Source organism: Cicer arietinum, chromosome 3 (assembly GCF_000331145.2).
Source record: "Cicer arietinum cultivar CDC Frontier isolate Library 1 chromosome 3, Cicar.CDCFrontier_v2.0, whole genome shotgun sequence".
NCBI lineage: Eukaryota > Viridiplantae > Streptophyta > Magnoliopsida > Fabales > Fabaceae > Cicer > Cicer arietinum.
In genome coordinates this window covers 47,725,527-47,745,651 of record NC_021162.2, presented here as the reverse complement: position 1 = coordinate 47,745,651, position 20,125 = coordinate 47,725,527, and the positions used below count along the sequence as shown (strand labels likewise).

At 30.6% G+C, this 20,125-nt stretch overlaps 1 protein-coding gene across 1 annotated transcript in view; it reads left to right on the top strand.

The window, feature by feature from the left end:
• Nucleotides 1-11,407, top strand: part of LOC101491664 (nucleolar GTP-binding protein 1) — an 11,795-nt gene extending 388 nt beyond the window's left edge. Inside the window, exons 2-14 of the mRNA XM_073366684.1 lie at nt 64-200; nt 2,200-2,320; nt 2,417-2,481; nt 2,598-2,711; nt 2,914-2,988; nt 5,837-5,875; nt 5,958-6,029; nt 6,208-6,321; nt 8,379-8,450; nt 8,548-8,584; nt 9,505-9,617; nt 10,180-10,386; nt 10,903-11,407. Of these exons, the coding sequence (XP_073222785.1) occupies nt 64-200; nt 2,200-2,320; nt 2,417-2,481; nt 2,598-2,711; nt 2,914-2,988; nt 5,837-5,875; nt 5,958-6,029; nt 6,208-6,321; nt 8,379-8,450; nt 8,548-8,584; nt 9,505-9,617; nt 10,180-10,386; nt 10,903-10,980 (1,244 nt within the window). The 3' untranslated portion in view covers nt 10,981-11,407. The remainder of the gene's footprint in view (nt 1-63; nt 201-2,199; nt 2,321-2,416; nt 2,482-2,597; nt 2,712-2,913; nt 2,989-5,836; nt 5,876-5,957; nt 6,030-6,207; nt 6,322-8,378; nt 8,451-8,547; nt 8,585-9,504; nt 9,618-10,179; nt 10,387-10,902) is intronic.
• The last annotated feature ends 8,718 nt before the right edge of the window (nt 11,408-20,125 follow it).

Sequence of the window (20,125 nt, the reverse complement as noted above, 5' to 3'; positions counted from 1 at the left end):
TTTTTCCATTCTTTTTCTTCAATTTCGCATAACAATTTCAATATCATTTACTACATAACGCAGGAACGCGCAATGCTAAATTGCCTCACAACTTCTGTTTCTGTAAGACCATCCAAACTAGTTCGTATGAAGAAGTTACTAAAGGAAGTTACGTTCCCACTTTGGAGAAGATCAAAGAAAATACCAATAATAATATATTGGTAGGTATTGGTTATGGAGATAGACAAATATTTGGTTCTAAGGCGACATAAATTGATTTTGAATGAATTGATTTTATAAAATTGATTTTACTTAAAATTGAGTTGAATGTAAATTGGTTTATGTTTGGATACATTTACATCAAAGTGAGATGAATAATAAATTTCAGTGTGAAAATTACATTTAGACTCAAAAACTATAAATTCTAGCTTCTAGTTAGAAACAATTTTGATGCAAAATCAATTATAGTCGAAAACAACCAAACATGTCAAAATCAATTTTAGGTATCCATAATCATAAATGTGGAATCAAACATAAGCTTAATCTCGAGATAGATGGTTTGGCCACTTCTATTTTATGTATTAAATATATTTGTGTTTTTTGTTCTATTAATTTTCATTGGGAAATAGTTTTCAAACAAGAATTCATTCTCTATTGTGAAATTCATGATAGGAAGATGAAGTAATTGACAAGAGAAAAGTGTTTCTTTGTTGTTTGGTAGCTCAAAGGAATATTCGGTTGAGGAGAACCAAGCAAGGAAATTAGACTAAGTGCAGAGTTCACAAATCGCTTTCATTTTACAGGCTTCATACTTAGGGGATTGTGGACCGTGCCATTGATCGGTCGAACCTAGAGCTGACATACTAGGTCAATAGATCAACCGGGGGAAGGAGGTTTAGAGTATGTATCCCCATTACCAATTCTTTGGGCTCCCTGACATCCATACGTCACCTCATGCGCCTATGATTCTACAATACGGGCCTGGCTAGGTTTAGGGCATAGGGTTTATGGAGGATTTAAACGCTTGACATGCAAGGGAAGACATGCATTATACTGAACTAGTGTTTTGGCGTTGGTGACTGATTCTGAGATCATCATGGAAGACCTAGGGTCCACATACGTGAACACTCACAAATAGGATTAACATGAATTGAATTTTGTAATCTGAAGACCTTATAAAACATTAACCACTTAAATTTGATACTTATTCTTGCACTTCAGAAGCTTTGTGTCTGTATCATGTTATTTCAATAGTGTACAAGCTTCCTTGATGCTTTGGAGGAAACTTTTAGGAAATTTGGTGAATAATTGATTTTTGTCCATTACTTTGCACGGTTAAGAATATAATAGTTTTTATCACATCCTTGTGGAGATTAGATTATTGTGTTTTATCGGGGATTTTATTTTAATTTTGAATGAACTGATTGGGTAGCTTTAGTGTTTTGATGTATGTTGTTTAATTTGTTCTAAGGTAATTTTTCATGTGAGGACAAGACTAACAGCAGCCTCATTGAGAACAATGGAGCTAATGGAAGATACTTTGGTTAAAGGGAGTAGAGGCAAATCAAAGAAAACTTTAAGTGAAACAATTAAAAAACCTTACTGTATATTGATAAACTGAAAATTTGGTATCCGGTAGATATAAGTGGCATTGTTTGATCTTTGCAGCTGACCTGACCTTCCCTAATGAGATAAGGTTTTGTTTTTCCTGTTTCAATGTATACTGGGGAGTGTGGATAAATAAAGGTGGAACTGTTGTCTCAGACTCTCAGATGGACATTATTATATTGAAACAGAAAGAGATGGATGAACTGTTACTTACTTGACAATGAAGAAGCGGAGAATGAAGGGTGCTTTTGGACATTATCTTATTGTAAAGATTGTTGTAGCTGATTTATTTTTAAAATGTTACCTTTGACCATGAATGCTTGGGCCAATTAGTGGATGTGATTATTTGAAATCTTCTTTTTATTTAAAGGATACTTCATTTTCACCGTTTTTGTTTATACTTCGACTTTGGCATGTTTATGTTTGCGGTATACATATTGTCAGGTTGAAAAGTGTCATGATGTCTTTAGACTTTTTACTTGACCTTCACAGCCTCCGTCTTATGATTTATTTTGGTTATCTATTGCCCAATGTCTTATTCCCTATTAGTAGTGTTTTATGTTGGTTTGTAAAGGATTTACATGTGTTCCCGCCTTAATATTAAAATTGTAGGAAAAGCCATCTAGAACAATGGAATCTGTTGGAGCATTTCAAAAGTTGCCTATAGTGATGCCATCTGTTGACATTCTGGGGTCGGCCATGAAAAAGGCGAGAAGGATTTCTCCGACACAAGGTTCTTGCCTTATGTTCTTCAATCCCAAATTGACATTTATGTTTTCATCCTAAACCCTGTAGTTGACACTAATTTTTTAGTTGTCACAAATTGTAGGAATTGTCAATATTGCAAAAAGAGAGAAAAACAAGGGTGCAAAACAACTTGATGCGTTGATGAAAGTATGTTGTTAAAACTTCTGAACTTGTCATGTTTAAAGCTATAAGGTCTACTTCAACTTCTATTGTCCATTTATAAAAGAGCATGTTGCAAAAGCTAACGTTAAAGCTCATCTTAGGAACTTGCTGTTCCCTTGAGGACGTATGTGGAGAATTTTCCTAATAAAACACGCCTTCATCCTTATGAAAGATCTCTTATTGAGCTGACACTTGGAGATGGGTACTATGAAAAGGTATGTCAGGAGAATTGCATAGCAGCACTGAACTTGTTTTTGTAAGCTTGATTTGAGTAGCAGGTTCTCTTATATTTTGAAGGACATATGCTCTTTTGACTATTCATCATTTCCATTTTAAAAAGGCTGCATGAATAAGTTGAATTCATGCAAACTTACTTTTTAGACATTTTCTAATTGCAGATTTAAAATTGTTCAACAGGTGCTAGGGAAGGTAGACGGTTTAAGGAAGAGGGTAGTATCTGTTGGAAAGGAACACGCTTCACATTGTGCTAAGGTTTTACACTTTTACTAAGCAATTTGCATTTTTATTTGACCTGTTTCTTTGTTGGGTGATTATGCAGTTTTCATACTTGAAAATGTTATTTGCACATCAAGAAATTAAAACTCAATTTGGAGTTTCTATTTGTACCTTAAGAAGTGATAATGCTCGGGAATATTTGTCCCATCAATTTCAAAATTTTATGGCTTCCAATGGTATTCTACACCAAACATCATGTCCTCATACATCCCAGCAAAACGGGGTAGCCGAACGCAAAAATCGGCATCTCATTGAAACCACACGTGTTTTGTCCACGTGTTTTGTCCACGTGTTTTGTCCACAATTTATTTCCTAGTTTGGACAAATTGTCAGCTCGACCACTCAAGTGTGTCTTTCTCGGTTATCATCGGTCCCAAAAGGGCTATCGTTGTTATTCTCCTACACTACACCGCTACGTTACATCAGCCGATGTTGCCTTTTTCGAGTCTGTACATTTAAATCTACCCATATAGCTACTGAGCCCCATCAGGATATCCCTATTCCACCCACTCGTATTCCTATCGAACCTGTCGAGTCTGCCCCCCAACCTCCACGACCACTACAAACATATCAACGTCGTCGCCTACCTCTGTTGTGCGTGATCCTGTTCCCATTACAGACTCTCCTCCGACGCTACCTCCGGATCCGACTCTGCCACCTGAGCATGACCTTCCCATTGCTCTTCGTAAGGATATTCGTACAACCCGTAATCCATCTCCTCATTATATTAATTTGTGTTATCATCGTCTTTCTCCTTTGCATTACACTTGCATGTCCTCTTTGTCTTCTGTTTCTATTCCTAAAACTACAGGTGAAGCATTATCCCACTCTGAGTGGAGGCAAGCAATGCTTGATGAGATGTGTGCTCTACAAAGCAGTGGTACTTGGGAACTGGTTCCTTTACCTCATGGGAAGTCTTCAGTCGGATGTCGTTGGCTCTATAAGTGAAGGTTGGTCCTGATGGTAAGATTGATCGATCTAAGGCTCGTTTGGTAGTCAAGGGGTATACTCATATTTTTGGGTTGGATTACAGCGATACCTTCTCACTTGTTGCCAAAATGGCATCTGTCAGACTGTTTTTCTCCATTGCAGCAATTCGACATTGGCCTCTCTAACTTGACATTAAAAATGCATTTTTGCACGATGATCTTGAAGAGGAAGTTTATATGGAGCAACCACCAGGGTTTGTTGCTCAAGGGGAGTCTTCCACCATGGTTTGTCGGCTACACAGGTCCCTTTATGGTCTTAAACAATCTCCTAGAGCTTGGTTAGGCAGATTCAGCTCGATAGTACAAGAGTTTGGTTTGATTCGTAGTGAAGCCGATCACTCTGCCCAAGGGTGCATCTATCTTATTGTTTATGTGGATGACATTGTTATAACTGGTAGTGATCAGCAAGGAATACTCCAGTTGAAACAACATCTTTCAAATCAATTTCAGACTAAAGACCTCGGTAAACTCCATTATTTTTTGGGTATTGAGGTAGCCTAATCCAAGGATGGTCTTGTAATTTCACAAAGAAAATATGCTATGCATATTCTTGAAGAAACAGGTCTATTAAATGTCAAGCCAGTTGATACTCCTATGGATCCAAATTCAAATTCCTACCTAATCAGGGGGAGCCTCTATTAGATTCAGGAAGATATAAGAGATTGGTTGGAAAATTAAACTATCTCGCAGTTACTCGTCCTGACATTTCCTTCGCTGTCAGTGTGGTAAGCTAGTTCTTAAATTCTCCTTGCCAACAACATATGGATGTTGTAATCCGGATTCTTAAATACATCAAAAGTGCACCTGGAAAAGATCTCATTTATGAACATAGAGGACATACTCAGATAGTTGGCTACTCAGATGCCGATTGGGCAGGCTCACCCATTGATAGACGATCTAGTTTCGGGTATTGTGTATTTGTCGGAGGAAATTTAATATCTTGGAAGAGTAAGAAGCAAAATGTTGTTGCAAGATCCAGCGCTGAGGCAGAATACAGGGTCATGACACTAGTAACATATGAACTCATCTGGTTGAAACAGTTACTGAAAGAACTTCAATTTGAAGAGGCCAACACAATGACACTGATATGTGATAATCAAGTTGCATTGCACATTGTCTCAAATCCTGTTTTTCATGAGAGGACCAAGCATATTGAGATAGACTGTCATTTATTAGAGAAAAGATCGAATCGGGTGACATCATCACTAGCTTTGTCAATTCCAATGATCAGTTGGCAGATGTTTTTACAAAGTCATTGCGAGTTCCTAGAATTAGTTATATATGTAACAAGTTGGGTGCATTTGATTTATATGCTCCAGTTTGAGGGGGAGTGTTAAAATATTATATTAGAATGTAAATAATTAGATTAGATAGGCTATAAGTATTCCGGTCTGTTAGTATTACTGTCCATTATGTTTGTTTAATACTCATAGTCTATATAAAAAACTTCCGTTGTGTAGTTGAAACACACGAGTTATTCAACATGTCTCTCAATACTCTTCGTATTTAATAATATTATATTAGTAGGTAAAACTAGGAATCCTTTTGCTAGGTTTAGATGTCAATTGCTATTTGTTCTTGTTGAAGATATTAAGCTCTTATCTTCACATTTATCTGATTTTCTGATGTATAAAATCTTTCAAAGAACAGATAGATCTTATATGATTATTGTAGTCTCATTTGTTTCATACTTATGGCAGGTAGCATTGCCCATGCTAGGCTTTTATTTTTCTGCAAATGATTTTTGGGTTCTGACGTCTCTTTATATAATTATCTTTTACTTTGATGATATTTTTTGTCATCTTTTGCTCTAACTGAAATCCTATCATGTACAGTCTACGACCAAGCGAGAAGCAGTGGAAAGATTGAATGAGGTGAGATGCATATCTTGTGAGGGAATATATGATTTCTAATTTCTCCGATTTCTCAATATGCGTTGATGTTACTGTTACGCAGGGTCTTAAGAAAATTGAAGAGAGTTTTGGTCAAGAAATGAAAGTTGTTGACGATTTGTTAAACATAGCGAAGGTAAACATATGAAATCCTTGTCCGTCTTTTCATTTTTTTTTTTGTCTTCACATGTTCACTTTCTGTAATAAGCATATCACTATTCGCAATTGGGCGGTCTATGAATCTTATTTGTTCAATTATTTTGCCAACTGAGCTTAATCCATATCATCTACCTGATTGCTGATTAATGTTTCAGACTCTGAGGGCAATGCCTGTAATTAATTTAGAAACATCAACTCTCTGCCTTGTTGGAGCCCCTAATGTTGGAAAATCTTCTTTGGTCCATGTACTCTCTACAGGCAAGCCTGAGGTATGGAGCCGAAATTGAATTTTTCTTTGTTAAAATCCTTCTTACGTACACTGTTTTTATTTTAGGATTTTTAGATGGCTGGGCTTGAATTGAAATATTGATCTTGCAAAAATAACCAGTTCTGAGAAATTGCGTTTCCGGCATGTCTATCAATTTTTTCTTACAAGTCTGCCAAAAGATTTAACTCATGAAAATATCAATAAGGATGCAATATTGAGAAACTATGTTGATGGGAGTAGGAGGCAGAATTTAGATTGAAAATATATGCAGCGTTCATATGAGTAGGAATGGTATAGGAATGATTTTTACCGACTATTAAATTCCGCTGCTGGTATAGCAGTATTGTACTGTATTGCGTTAGTATTATACTTGGACTAGGATTATTAGTTTCCTGAAATAAGAGTGATTCGGTTATGTACCTGAACGTCCACTATAATTAGTTTTTGTTTTGTTTTAATAGGTGGTGATTTTGTTTCCTTGTTTAGCACCTAGGTTTGAGGGTGTCAGTAAGCATCAATGTGACCTAGTCCAAACAGAGCTTAAGTTCCCCCAAACATAGGTGCAATAACCTAATGTTAGAACATTTGTTAGTTACAAAACCTACCCAATAAGCATCAATGAATATTTCAACTTCTCTGTTTCCTGTCTTCTGAAAGAATAAACCCGGACTTGGCATCATTTTCAAATACCTGAGATAACTTATCATAAGAAATAAAAATTACAAATGGAAATATTGTGCATGAATATGAATGTTTGCCTTATGAAAAGGCAATAGGCCTATCATCAATCTCTTCATCATTTTGATCACTAGGAGCAGGGTCGCAGTTCTCATTACCTTGTGTATTTAAGTATTTTGATCCTCTAAATTCGGGTTGGTTTGAGGGCAGTGATTGATTTTCCGCAGTTCTTTCCCTTCATAGTTATTTCCCTCGAGTTTGTGATGGATGAGGTGACTCAAATACTACCTAGAATGCATTTGAGATCCCTCAGGTTAAGTTTAATGACACTCTGAATTGGGAGCTGTACAAACACAAACACAAACACAGCACAACCAAAGACTTTGAGTAGACAACAATTGGAAATGATCTGATAAGGTGTTTGGAAATTTAAGACTCGAGAAGGCATCCTATTTATCAAGGAAGTAGCTATTGGGATTGCCTCACCCCATAAAAATTTAGGAACATGTGTTGTAAACATAAGTGACCAATAGACCTTTTCCTTTAACCTGAATCTCTCCACTCTAGGAAATAATAATGTTAGATGTCACATCTTTGTGTGTGTATCAATTGTTCATGAATCATATCCATATAGACAAGACCGTGAATTTGAATATGACTACCGTGTTTTTGTTGGGTTTTCTTCCACTCATTAAGGTTATATGTATTATACCCCTCCGTCAGATAAGTTGTGTCATAGGATGTAACCTAACCTTCATGGAGAAAGAAGCTTATTTCACTCAAACTTATCTTCTGGGGAAAAATCTTGGAAAGCTAAGGAAATACATCTTAGGTTATTGATTTGATCTTACAAATGAGTCTGAACCATATCAACTCGAAATTGAACCCCGGCTGAAAAACATTGGTGTCTCAACCATCTCTATCTTCTTATGAAGCTGAACCTAAGTTAATTGAAGTAATCCTTCCCAATGAAATTGAGTTTAAAATTATGTATGATTTGGAATAACTCTTTAGTACACAAACATGCCGAAGGTCAGTCCAAAATCTATACAGGTCCTAGAGTCCAACTCAACTCCTTCAAATATGGCAACAATTTCTGATTTTCTAACTTTACAGGATGAAACTGAAACCCCGACAGCTTAAGATGACATGGACCTCCCAATTTCCACTAGAAAAGGAATTGGAAATGCACCAAGTTTCAAATTTCATCATTATTATCATTTGTTGATTTATCTGATACTAATCTAAGCTAGATTAAATAAAACATAAGTATTGCTATGGGCTTCAGCAGAACTACTTAGTTGCAGAAGATTTGAAGATTCCACTATCCATATAATCTTTTCTCATGTTTTCTTCTTTTCTCTCTACCTAACATTTCAGGTTTGTAACTATCCGTTCACAACAAGAGGAATTCTTATGGGTCATATTATCTTTAACTATCAGAAGTTTCAGGTTAACAATATAATCTTTGATTCATTTGCTGTTTTGCATGTTTTCTCTTTTAACTACATATTACATAGTTGTAATTGCATGCCTGATATGATTGTAGGTTACGGATACCCCAGGTCTTCTGAAGAGACATGACGGTAACATTTCATTTTTTTCCTTCTATTTTTCAGTAGTATTTGTTCATCTTGTTTGTTGAACTTTTATATATCCAAAGTTTCTTAGTAAATTTTTTTTTTCCTCTTTTATTGGTTTTAGGATTAACTTTCCTAAGAGAATGATGGAGAGTTATGTCCATTTTCATTTTACCTTAGTTTTGTATGCTCGTCCTAAGAATTAGGGGTGCTACTTATTTCTTATCCATTAGGGTTCTATGCTGGTGCCTTCAAAGATCTCTAGAAGGATTGGTGGTTGGAAGTGTGTCTATTCTTTAACCTCTAGGGATGTTATTTACTAATAACTTTATTTATTTGTTTTCTTGTTTAAGGAATTCAGTTGGCGTGTCAGATAGATAATTTTTTGAACATTTTTTCTGATACAACAATGCTTTGTCAATTTTTTCCTTTGGGCTATCTTATTCTGTTGTGGTGTTTTGAAACAAAAATATTCATGAATTATCTTAGAAAACGCCAAAAGTTTGCTTAAACGGTGAGGAAAGAGCTGTTTGCAATGAATGCCAACTTATTTTAGAAGGGGCTGTATTAAGTGTTTCCGAGTACAGAGGTCCTTTTACTAATCTAGGAAACAAAATATCCCCCTGCTCTAACCAATAATCCCTTGATTTAGGGGATTTTCACCAATTTAACCTAATTTACGAACTAACTACATATAGATATTCTTATACTAATTATTATATACATTCCTAAAACAACACACCAATTCCCACATAGTCATTGGGTAATATTATGGGTTGTTGGGGGATCTTTGTTCTCCTGTTCCTTATAATCATTTGTAATATATTACAATCGATTTCTTGTTTTTTAGTGTAGTTTTAAGTTTTAACATAACCATACTACCCTTTTATAATTTTTTGTTTTTGTTTTTTATTTTGTTTTCGTAGAGGACAGAAATAATTTGGAAAAGTTGACCCTTGCTGTCCTTTCACATCTACCAACAGCAATTTTGTATGTTCACGACCTTTCAGGGGAATGTGGAACCTCGCCTTCCGATCAGGTGTGCTTCTATTGCAGTTGCATAATTAAAATAACCAAAAATGAAGTGTAATTGATCTTGATTTTTGCCAGTGTGAAATTCACCTTTAAATAGCTATAAAATGGTATTTCGCTTATTGTTTTCAAATTTATACTGCAAGACAAGATTTCCTTTGAGCTATTAAACTATTTGTCACAGGCTGCAGCAAAGTTGTGTGAACTGAATTTTCTGATTAACTGAAAATGAGTGTTATAACTTCAAAATGACTGAATTTTCTGATTAACTCAATTAAATGACTATTTTTGTTTAAAATAACTTGTGCTAACTTCAAAATATTCATTCTCACATTTAATTTTCAGATTTTTCGTTTTTTTTATTAACTTTAATGTGTTTTTATTTGTATGAATTATTATGGCCATGTCATGCTCGATAATTTGTAAATTATGTTGTATTCCCAACTTCATGTCATATGGTATCAATTTACCACATCATGTTTATGAGGCATTTAATTCATAGCAGCTGTAATCTTTTTCAAAGTTGTCTTTTGATAAAGCATTTAATCTAATTATGGTTGCTTATGCAGTTTTCAATATACAAAGAAATCAAAGAAAGGTTTCCTGCACATTTATGGCTTGATGTTGTCTCGAAAGCTGATCTGTTGAAGACATCTCCTGTGGTATATGCAACAGAAGATCCTTCTCTCACAGATCATGAGCTGGAGAAGTACCGTAAATCAGGTCCTGATGGAGCTATTAATGTGTCTGTGACAACACAGAAAGGACTACATGAGGTGAGAAAAATCTATACTAAATTTTCAGAGGGTAATGCTTCATATTATGTGTGAAGAAAGTGATTATTTGAAGCTTTAGAGATGTCCAATAAAACAGAGGAGTCTCATACAAAAGGCCAATAGATGTGATAAATTCATAATGAAATGAATAGTATTCATAAAAGCATAGCAATATAAGGCAAGAAAACAGCTTTTAGTTAGATTGGCGCCGAAGGCAACTATAGATTAAAAGTTAGGACCTTTTGAACTTGAAAAACTTCAGCTAAATTGAAGGGTTGGGAACAAACAAAACAGAAATTTGAGATATGTGATAATGGTGTGAGAGCTCCATGTTGAAGCATATTTTTGAGTAATTTTTTTTTTCAATCCTCTAAGATGTTGGAGAACATTACTTGATAGGCTAAATATACTGGAGTGGCCTTACTTTTTTCTGCTGATTATTTTTTTTGTATTTTTGAAGGATGTGGAGTAGGGCTGAAGTTATTAACTAGTTTGGTTATTGCTTTTATTGTGCAGCTAAAGAACAGAGTGCATGAGCTGCTTAATTTGCAGATGACCAAGATCAAAGATATTAGCAACAATCAAGAGAAGTGAAGGACTTGTCTCATCTAAAGTGCTATAATTTCTCATGCACATGTATATAATATTAATCGTTGATTTGTTTATTAACGGTTAATGTTTTTTATTTTACGCTTTAAAGTGAGTTGTTGAGTTTAGAAGAGCCAAATCCAAAAGTGAACGACGCCACTCTAAGGTTATATCAAATTTATGAGAAACTTTCCTGGTCAAATTGGGAGGGTGAAATCTTCATTTGTAAAACAAGTTAAACAGGCTCTCTCTATGGCCACCCTCCAAACATGAAAACTAGCAAAAGTGATTTCAGGTTTCAGTACTGCCACCAAGAGATTAGGCATTGTAGTGTAAAATGAGGGTGACACTCTGAATGTTGGAGATAGTTGATTGGTTACACGAAAGTTATTCATAGACCTTGTTTATTTCAATCATATTGGATCATCTTGTAGAATCAAGAATTGCTTGTTTCTTGTTTGCCTTTCTGGTTCATCTGGTCTTGGCATTTTATTAATTTTCCTCTGTTGTTGTAACCTAGATATATCTTAAATACATTGTTAGGTATCATTAATTGATTTAATTAACAAAAAACACAATTACAAGAGTTTATTTTTCATCCTTGTTTAAGCCTAGTTTGCTTTGTCAACGAAAATAGATTCAAACTGAATTTTGGTCATGATTACAAGATCTATGAACGTGCTAATCTGAAACAAACTCCAAGGTATATGAAATGTTTATCACAGAAAGGAAAGTCTAGTTTGAACCAAACTAAAGGTGTTTCATATATTTAAAGCTAACTTTTGGAATTTAGTAAAAACTTTGCATAAGAGTTTGTTCAAAAAATAAATGAAAAGCAGAGTATGGGTGGTAGAACAAGCAATCTCCCATGATTTCGTGCTTAGTTGCCACGTGATGTGTCATACAAAGCAATAATTGTTTTTTACATGTGTGATCCGATTTATCAATTTAAATGTGCATTTAAAAATATAAGAGTTTGATAAGTGAAAATTTTACATAATACTAACACATTATTCTTACCCATCCGAACATTTTTTTATACTAAATAAATTTTCTAAATTTTAACTTATCTCTCATAATTTTTTACAAAAATTATTTTGTCAATTTTAAAAATTGAAATGTGGAGTTCCAGATTTTTCATATTTTTAAACATTTGAAATTTAAGATTTTTTACATATTGAAAAATCAGAAATATAAACCAATTTTTCACGTCATTTGGTTAGAAAAAATTTAAGATTTTATTATTATTATTTTTTATTTTTTTATTATGGAAACACCTAAATGACTACCAAGCATAACTCAGCTTTAAATGACGTGAATGAGACTGTTGATACAAGCAATGGAGTGTGAAGCTTGGGGATTGCTACAAGCAATTTGTTGGATCGTATCTTCTGTGTTTTGAATGTGACTACTGAAATGAATTGCAAACAAGATGATGTGCAAATTGCCAAATCTAATAGGTTTAAGTATGGTTCTATAATTGAGGACCGTAAACAACTTTTAAGCAACAAACTAATGGTAGTGTTCATGGTCTAGCAAACACATCTACCTCTTATGTTCCTTGCAATTACTTTCATAATGGTAGTGTTCATGGTCTACCTCTTATACAATGTAACGAGTTAACTTGAATTGAGTAGAAAAATAATGTATTATGATATATTGTCACAACGAGTCACTTTTATACCATATTAAATTACTATTTGTTGACATATGTCACATCAAATTATTTTTTGACCATATATATCAGATCAAATCACCTTTTGAAAATATATACCACATCAAATCGTATCCTTAGATATTTGTGTGTCACATCTTCCTAAACATGTTAAAGTGTAGTTTTTTTTATTGTTATACCATAAAAAAATAAATAGATATCAAACTACCACTAATTTTTAATTAAATATCAAACTATCATTATTTTTTCTACTTTTTAAAATTTTCATGAGAATTCGGTTTCTCCCCTACATTTTGTCAACTTATATATATTTTTTAATGAAGGAAGAGAAATCGGATCCTACTCACTGATTTCTCAAAGTATTTTTTAATTATTAAATTTATTTTATTATTTATAAAATTATTTTTATTAGTGGTGTTATTTAATAGGTACATATATAAAGAATTTGATCAATTAATAAATACACATTCACCTGAGAAATAATGCAACACATTATTTTTTGTTAACATCTTTCTTAATAATAAATATATATTTTATTAATCAATAATTGTTATTTTAATTAAACAATTAATTTAAGTTTCATTAATTATTAATTTGATTAATTATTATTTTAATAAAATAATTAATTTAAGTTTTATTAATTATTTAATTAAGTAATTATTATTTTAATTAAATAAATAAATACAATGTTAATTTTATTTTTTATAATTATTAAAAAAATTAATTAAATGGAGTCCATAAAATAACAATATTTAATTTAATATTAGAATTAAACATACAAATACCAAATGAGTGAAAAAAAATATACACAAATTTTATTACAATGTTTTTATTACATTAATCTCCTATATAGTGTTCAGTCCCACATCGTTGCATGGTGGAGTCTTTTCTCTCTTTTCCCTCTTGTTTTTGTCTGGTTTTTTTTTTCTTCTTGTTTCGTCTTTTCCCTTCTTCCCTCCACACATTATTTCTATTTATACTTCTATTTGGTTTTTGTTTTTGTTTATTTATAGGAAGATTGCTAGACACACCACTCCTAAGTAGATTGCACCCTCTATTAAGCTCTCAACAATATTTTAGTAGTTATTATTCACTTAAATTTTTGCTTATGCAAATTAATTATACCTTATCCTAGATCATACATGGCATAAAACTAATTATTCTTATTATTATAATTATTCTACTAACTATAAAAGTAATCCTAAATAGCATAAAATAATACTAAAGTTTAAACATTTACCATTTGAATTTTCAATAGGCTATACTATCACTAAATTATCATTATATGCGATTTTATAAGGAATTAGTGCATTTATTTAATTCTAATAATAACAACAACAATAATAATAATTAGGACATATTGATAATAGTTTACACAAAGAAAGTTGGAGTGTTACAAACATTTCAATAAAAAATAAAAAACTCATGATCTAAATCAAACCACCCACATGACGCACAAACCCACTTTCACCGAAATCCACCTAAGTCAATGCAAAAATCGTCGGAATTAGACCTTTAAATTGTAGACTCAAATTTAAATGGTTTATTAAAATTGAGTGTGAATTGATCCATACCCCACACATATACACTCAATTGTGAAGGAAAAAAAGTAAGTTCCTATTAAAGTGTTTTAATATAAGGACCATTAATTTCTCTTGCTTTTTCGAGGTCTCACATAATAAAACCTAATAAAATATTATTAAAATATAGGCTAAATATCATCTGTAGTCGATTAATTTAATTTCAGTTAACGTTTTAGTTATTTATCATTTTTTCCTCGATTTGGTCATTTATTTTAATTTTAATTGACAATTTGATCTTTTATGTTTTAAAATGTCAACAATATTATCCTTATTTTTTACAAAAATTCATCAAAAATTTCAAAAAAAACCCATAAAATTAATTATCATCCACAATATAATGCAATTTCATCAAATTCATAACTTAAATCTTTAAATAAACTCATATTTTTATCTCTAATAATATCAAATAAATAATGACAAATATAAGTTTATTTGAAGTTTTGAGTTATGAATTTAATGAAATTTGTATTATATTAAAAAATATAATTAATTTTATGAGTTTTGTTTGAAAATTTTGATGAATTTTTTGAATTTTTGTAAAAAAGGATAAAATTGTTGATATTTTAAAACATAAAAGATTAAATTGTCACTTAAAATTAAAATAAATGATCAAATCGAGAAAAAAAAAAGATGAAAGACTAAAATATTAACATAAATTAAGTTAAAGGATCACGGATGGTATTTAGTCTAAAATATATTATTTATGTTTTATTTTAAATATCTTATTTGAGATGTACACTATTGTTAAATAATTTATATTAATAAAAAAAGTAATTAATATTATATTAATATTATAAAATAATAAATTATTTGACACAAAAATTATTAAAAGAACATTTATTATGAGAGGAGTGAAATAATACTATAAAGTTGTTGAACGACTCATGCACTGTCTACATTAGAACATTGATAGTAAACAAATTAAACTAATTGATATTGTATATGTAAAAAAATTTATATTATGATAATATTAAAATTATTTATAAGCGTATAAGTAGCTATGATAAAAATTAAATATTTAATAAATTATAATTATTTAATTAAATAATTATAATTATCTGACTATGTAAAAAATTTATTTTTATAATATATATAAATCAATTACCAAATGATGTGTAATTGGAAGGATGAAATACAAATACTTACTAAATACGGCAGCTGTCCCATCCATGCTCTCACTGCCAAAATTATTATACACATCATCTTATTCCTTTTTACCATTTAATTATTTCTGCCAAAATTATTATCCCTTTTGTTTCCCAAAACATGTCATTTATTTTGGATTTTTCCCAATTAAGTATTTACTTTCGGTGGTCCTATTTCCCTAGTATATCGAACCCAAGCCTATACCCATTTAACATGTACTACAATTCTATAATAAAAAAACTTTTATTGTTTCAGCTGTAAAACTAAAAAAACTGTTGAATTGGATTTTTAAATATTATCGTCAATCGTTATTAATATTTTAAATAATTTTTAAATATTAATTTATAATAAAAACTTAAATTGTTCTAAAAAATAGAAAGCTACAATTGTTCGGAAATGTTTTGATGGGGAGAGAAATGAAAATAAAGAAATGTTGTTGATAATAGTTTTCATCGTAAAACAACTAAACTATTTCATTTTACATACTTTGACTAAATAGTTAGATTTATCATCATTATACATTTTTCAGCAATCGAATCAACTTATGTATGTCATCATCACACTCTTCATCTCTTAATATCAATCAATTCACACGACACTTGTCATAGTGATTATACCTTTATGTCAGTTTATATAATTCCATGTGACAACTCCACAAAAATATCTAATCTTCACATATAATTCTCTTCTTGTTGTGAGTTTTATTCGTCGTGAGAAAATTAATCAATTAAATTTTTTTATATTAATTTTTATCATAAAAATGACTAGATTATTATTTGGCTTAAATAATTATTCTCTTTCATTGAGAAAATTATTTAATCACTCCAATTTATCATAAATAATTACGATTAAATTTTGTTGAATTTTAATTCGTTAGAAAATTAAATAGTGAGTAATTTTTACCAACAACATTAAAATTTACTTTTGAATTGTTCTATCAGAATTGTAGTGTAAACTAATGTTATTATAAGCATAATAAAGCATTTGTACTTCTAATTAATTTTATTTAAATTAAAATATTTGACAGTACAATAATTCATAGTAGTCGAAAAATTCAAACAGATACAAAACATAACTACAACACATATTGAAACTATGGTTCTTACAATATTATCCTCTTAAAAATAGTTTTGTACTCGAAAATAGCGTAAGAAATAAGTTTGAGTAACAAGTTGTGTCTCTAGTGGTTCGGCTCCAAATCATTTTGACTAACATAATGTCTTTGTTCCTCAACCTTTTCAATCTCCTTGTTCCTAAAAAACTTTTCAACTTTCTATTTTCAATCCTTACTATAGGTACTTCAAATGATAAGTTATCCTTCCACTTAGGGGTGAGAATAGGTCAGGCCAGGCTTTGAAAGTCATGAGTCTGACCTACGATTTATTTTTTATGCCTAAGTCTGGCCTACGGCCTATCATAGGCTTTTTTTTCGGCCTGACCTGACCTTTTTAAAAGTCTGGCATGACCTGAAAGCCTATTTAAAAGCCTATTTAAAATAATTTTTAAAAAATATAAAACAAACATCCTTTAAACCCTTAAAAAATAATTTTTTGTGTCAAATAATAGATTTTTTTTTTTTAAATAAACACACTCATTATTACGTCTTAAACAAATATGGAAGACTACTGAGTGATTGACTAATTGAACAGTTACCAAATATGAAATGACTACCAAATATGGAATGCTACCGAATATGGAACAACTACTGAATATGGAATACTTACTGAATAATTGTTTAATTGATAGAATTTAAAATAGAAAATAATATTAATAATATAATAATAATAATAAATAATATTAATAATATAATAATAATAATAAATAATATTAATAAATAATAAAATATATATAGGCCGGTCTGTTAGGCCTAATAAGCTTTTTTATAAGCCTGATCTTGACCTATTTAAATAAATAGACTTTAAAAATGGTATGAACCTAGTTTTTTTATTAAATAGGCCAGACTAGGCCAAACCATAGGCCCCTGACGGACGGCTAACCTATCCCATCCCTACTTCCACTACAAGAAAATCTCTATTTTTTTTATCAATTTTTTTTAATGAAACAAACATCGTCGCAAAAAAAATAGCATTTTCGAAAAAAAAAAACATTATTTGGAAAATGTTTGTTTTATTTATTTATTTTGGTAGAAATATAATCGAGGAACACATTTCTTGCAAACATGCCAAAAAGTGACTGTTACACGTATAGGAAAGGGACGTGTGCATTTCTAACGAAATTTGTTCCTCGCAAACATTGATAGGACAATGCCACCGATTGACAATATGAAAAAGCACAAAAAAAGACGCTTGCACTACCAGACTTACAAAGGGACGCACAAAAATTTGAGATACAAATTCCTCGAAAAATATTTGATTGTATCAAATTCGACAGTTGTAACAAAAGACAATATATAAAAATTTATTTTTATTACACTTTATTTTCTCACTCTTTTTTTTATCATAATTTTTCATCTACTATGTGTTAAAAAAAATATAAATATATAGAGTTTTTTTTTACTGTAAGAAAAAAAAAGTAGAATTTTTAGTATAAAATAGTAGTTTTATTTTTATTTTTATAGTATATGATTAGTAGATTTAATATTGACAGAAAAAATGATTTTTGTTATATTTTATTGAATAAATATGACAATATATGAGTAAGTAGAGTTAACGTTGATATATAAAAGAATTAATTTTGTTCTAACTTTATTGATTATAAATACGCATATTTATAAAAAATAATGTGTTAGTATATATAGAGATTAGTTTAAGAAATATATGAGGTAAATATTGTTATGTTGATTTTCTTTTACCGATAAAGTCAATGTTGACAAACGTAAAATTTGTTCTTAACTTTAGTGTTAGTAAATATAAAATTTTAGTTTATTATAACTTTATTAATTAACATATGCATGTATGAATATGTTGATAAAAAAAATTTAGATGAATATATATTTTTTATTTTTTACGCAGATGATGAATATGTGTTAGCATATATATGAATTACTTTATAGAATATATATCTATGAATAAAGTTAATGTTGTTGTTTAAATAATAAAGTTAATAAATTTGAGTTACGTAAGTGTTGATTTTAAATATTATTTGTAAGTGCAAATATAAAGAAAAAAATGTTGCAATAAATAGTACTATTTTCAATGCTATGTGTTAGCAGTTAATTTATTGTGACTTTATATATGTGTTTTATTGGATTTCAAACTTTTAATGTTTTAAATATATATTTATATTTTATTTATATTTTAAACATGTGTTAGTGAGTTCAAAATATGTGGTAGTAAGTATTAGAAAAATTGGTGTGGAAAGTATGTTAGCAAAGTTTTAGTCAGTGTATGGAAAAAATGTATTGGTATAATATTTTTATACATGTCAGAGTATGCGTAATCCATATTAATTTGTATGAATTTGGAAATAATAAGGTTAGATATTAAAAAACATATAATGATATCTAGGAGATACTTCGATACAACAAGGAGATACTTCCGAACAAAAAAAAAAGCACACTTTTTATTGATTGTTAAAACAAAGAAATAAACTTTTGCTTAAAGGGTATTTTGACTCTAAATTATTTATGTGTGTGAGACTTTTAATTGCCATGTCAAATTGACATGTTCCCGACCAATGCTTGAAGTTCTTTTTGAAAATAATGTTTGATGCAACTCATGTATAAGATAATATTTCGAGAAGATATTATGATGCTCCACCTATTACAAATCATTCATTATGTTTCATGGTTGCTTACAAAAAATAACACAATTTGTATATTTTAGTATTCATTCATCAAGTTCAACTCTCTCTTCACACAATTGCACCAAAACTTATCTCAAGTGTTTAGCAAGAGTTATGAATTTATTACTGAATTCCTAGAACATGCATCACGTTACCATAGGCTTGAAAAAAAATTAAAGTTAGCAATCACAATGCAACAAACACATACACTTTTGTAGGACTTTCGGGTTGTAATGAGGCTTAGGTAAGGGTATGACATTTTTGGGATAGTAGGCTTTACTACTTGGAGTTAGACATACCTTTTCAAATTATTCTACCACTTTTTATTTTTCTTCACTTTTTCATTGTGAATATTCTCAAATATTGACAAAAAAACCAAGAATATATTATTTATCAAAGTACACAAGCTGACTTTTTTTCTTTCTTCTTTTTTTTTTTCTTTTTGTTTTGATGTTTACTTTTTTTTTTCTTCTTTTTGTGAGAATCACCACCTCAAACTAAAAGGTTGTTATCCTATGAGCAACCCCGAACTTAGAACTTTATCAATACGATTTTTTTTCTACCTAACTCCAAGTAAAATGATTTAATTAAATTCAGGTCTTTGGATTGTAATGTGACTAATAACCGAAATAAAATGGTAAGGCTCAAAGGGGCTAGCAAATGATAAAATTTGCATAGGGTAGTTAGAAAGACTCAAACGACCAAACAAAATTGTCTCAGTGTATGCATAAATTACAAGTGATGCTATTCAGAATTAGTGCAAGTTCTAAAGGGATAACACATGTCTGAATAATCACACAACAAATAATTAAAGTGTTTAGGCTCAAAAGCTCACAGCTAGGATAATAAGAAAGAGTATGAACTATCTAAATGATGTCAAACATGTCACTACAAAATTTATTTAGTTTTTTTTTTTATTTAAAAAATGGCAAGTGAGACTTCGACAACCAAGAAGTAATCAACAATGAATGCATTAGTGAAACTTATCGAATTAAACAATGAT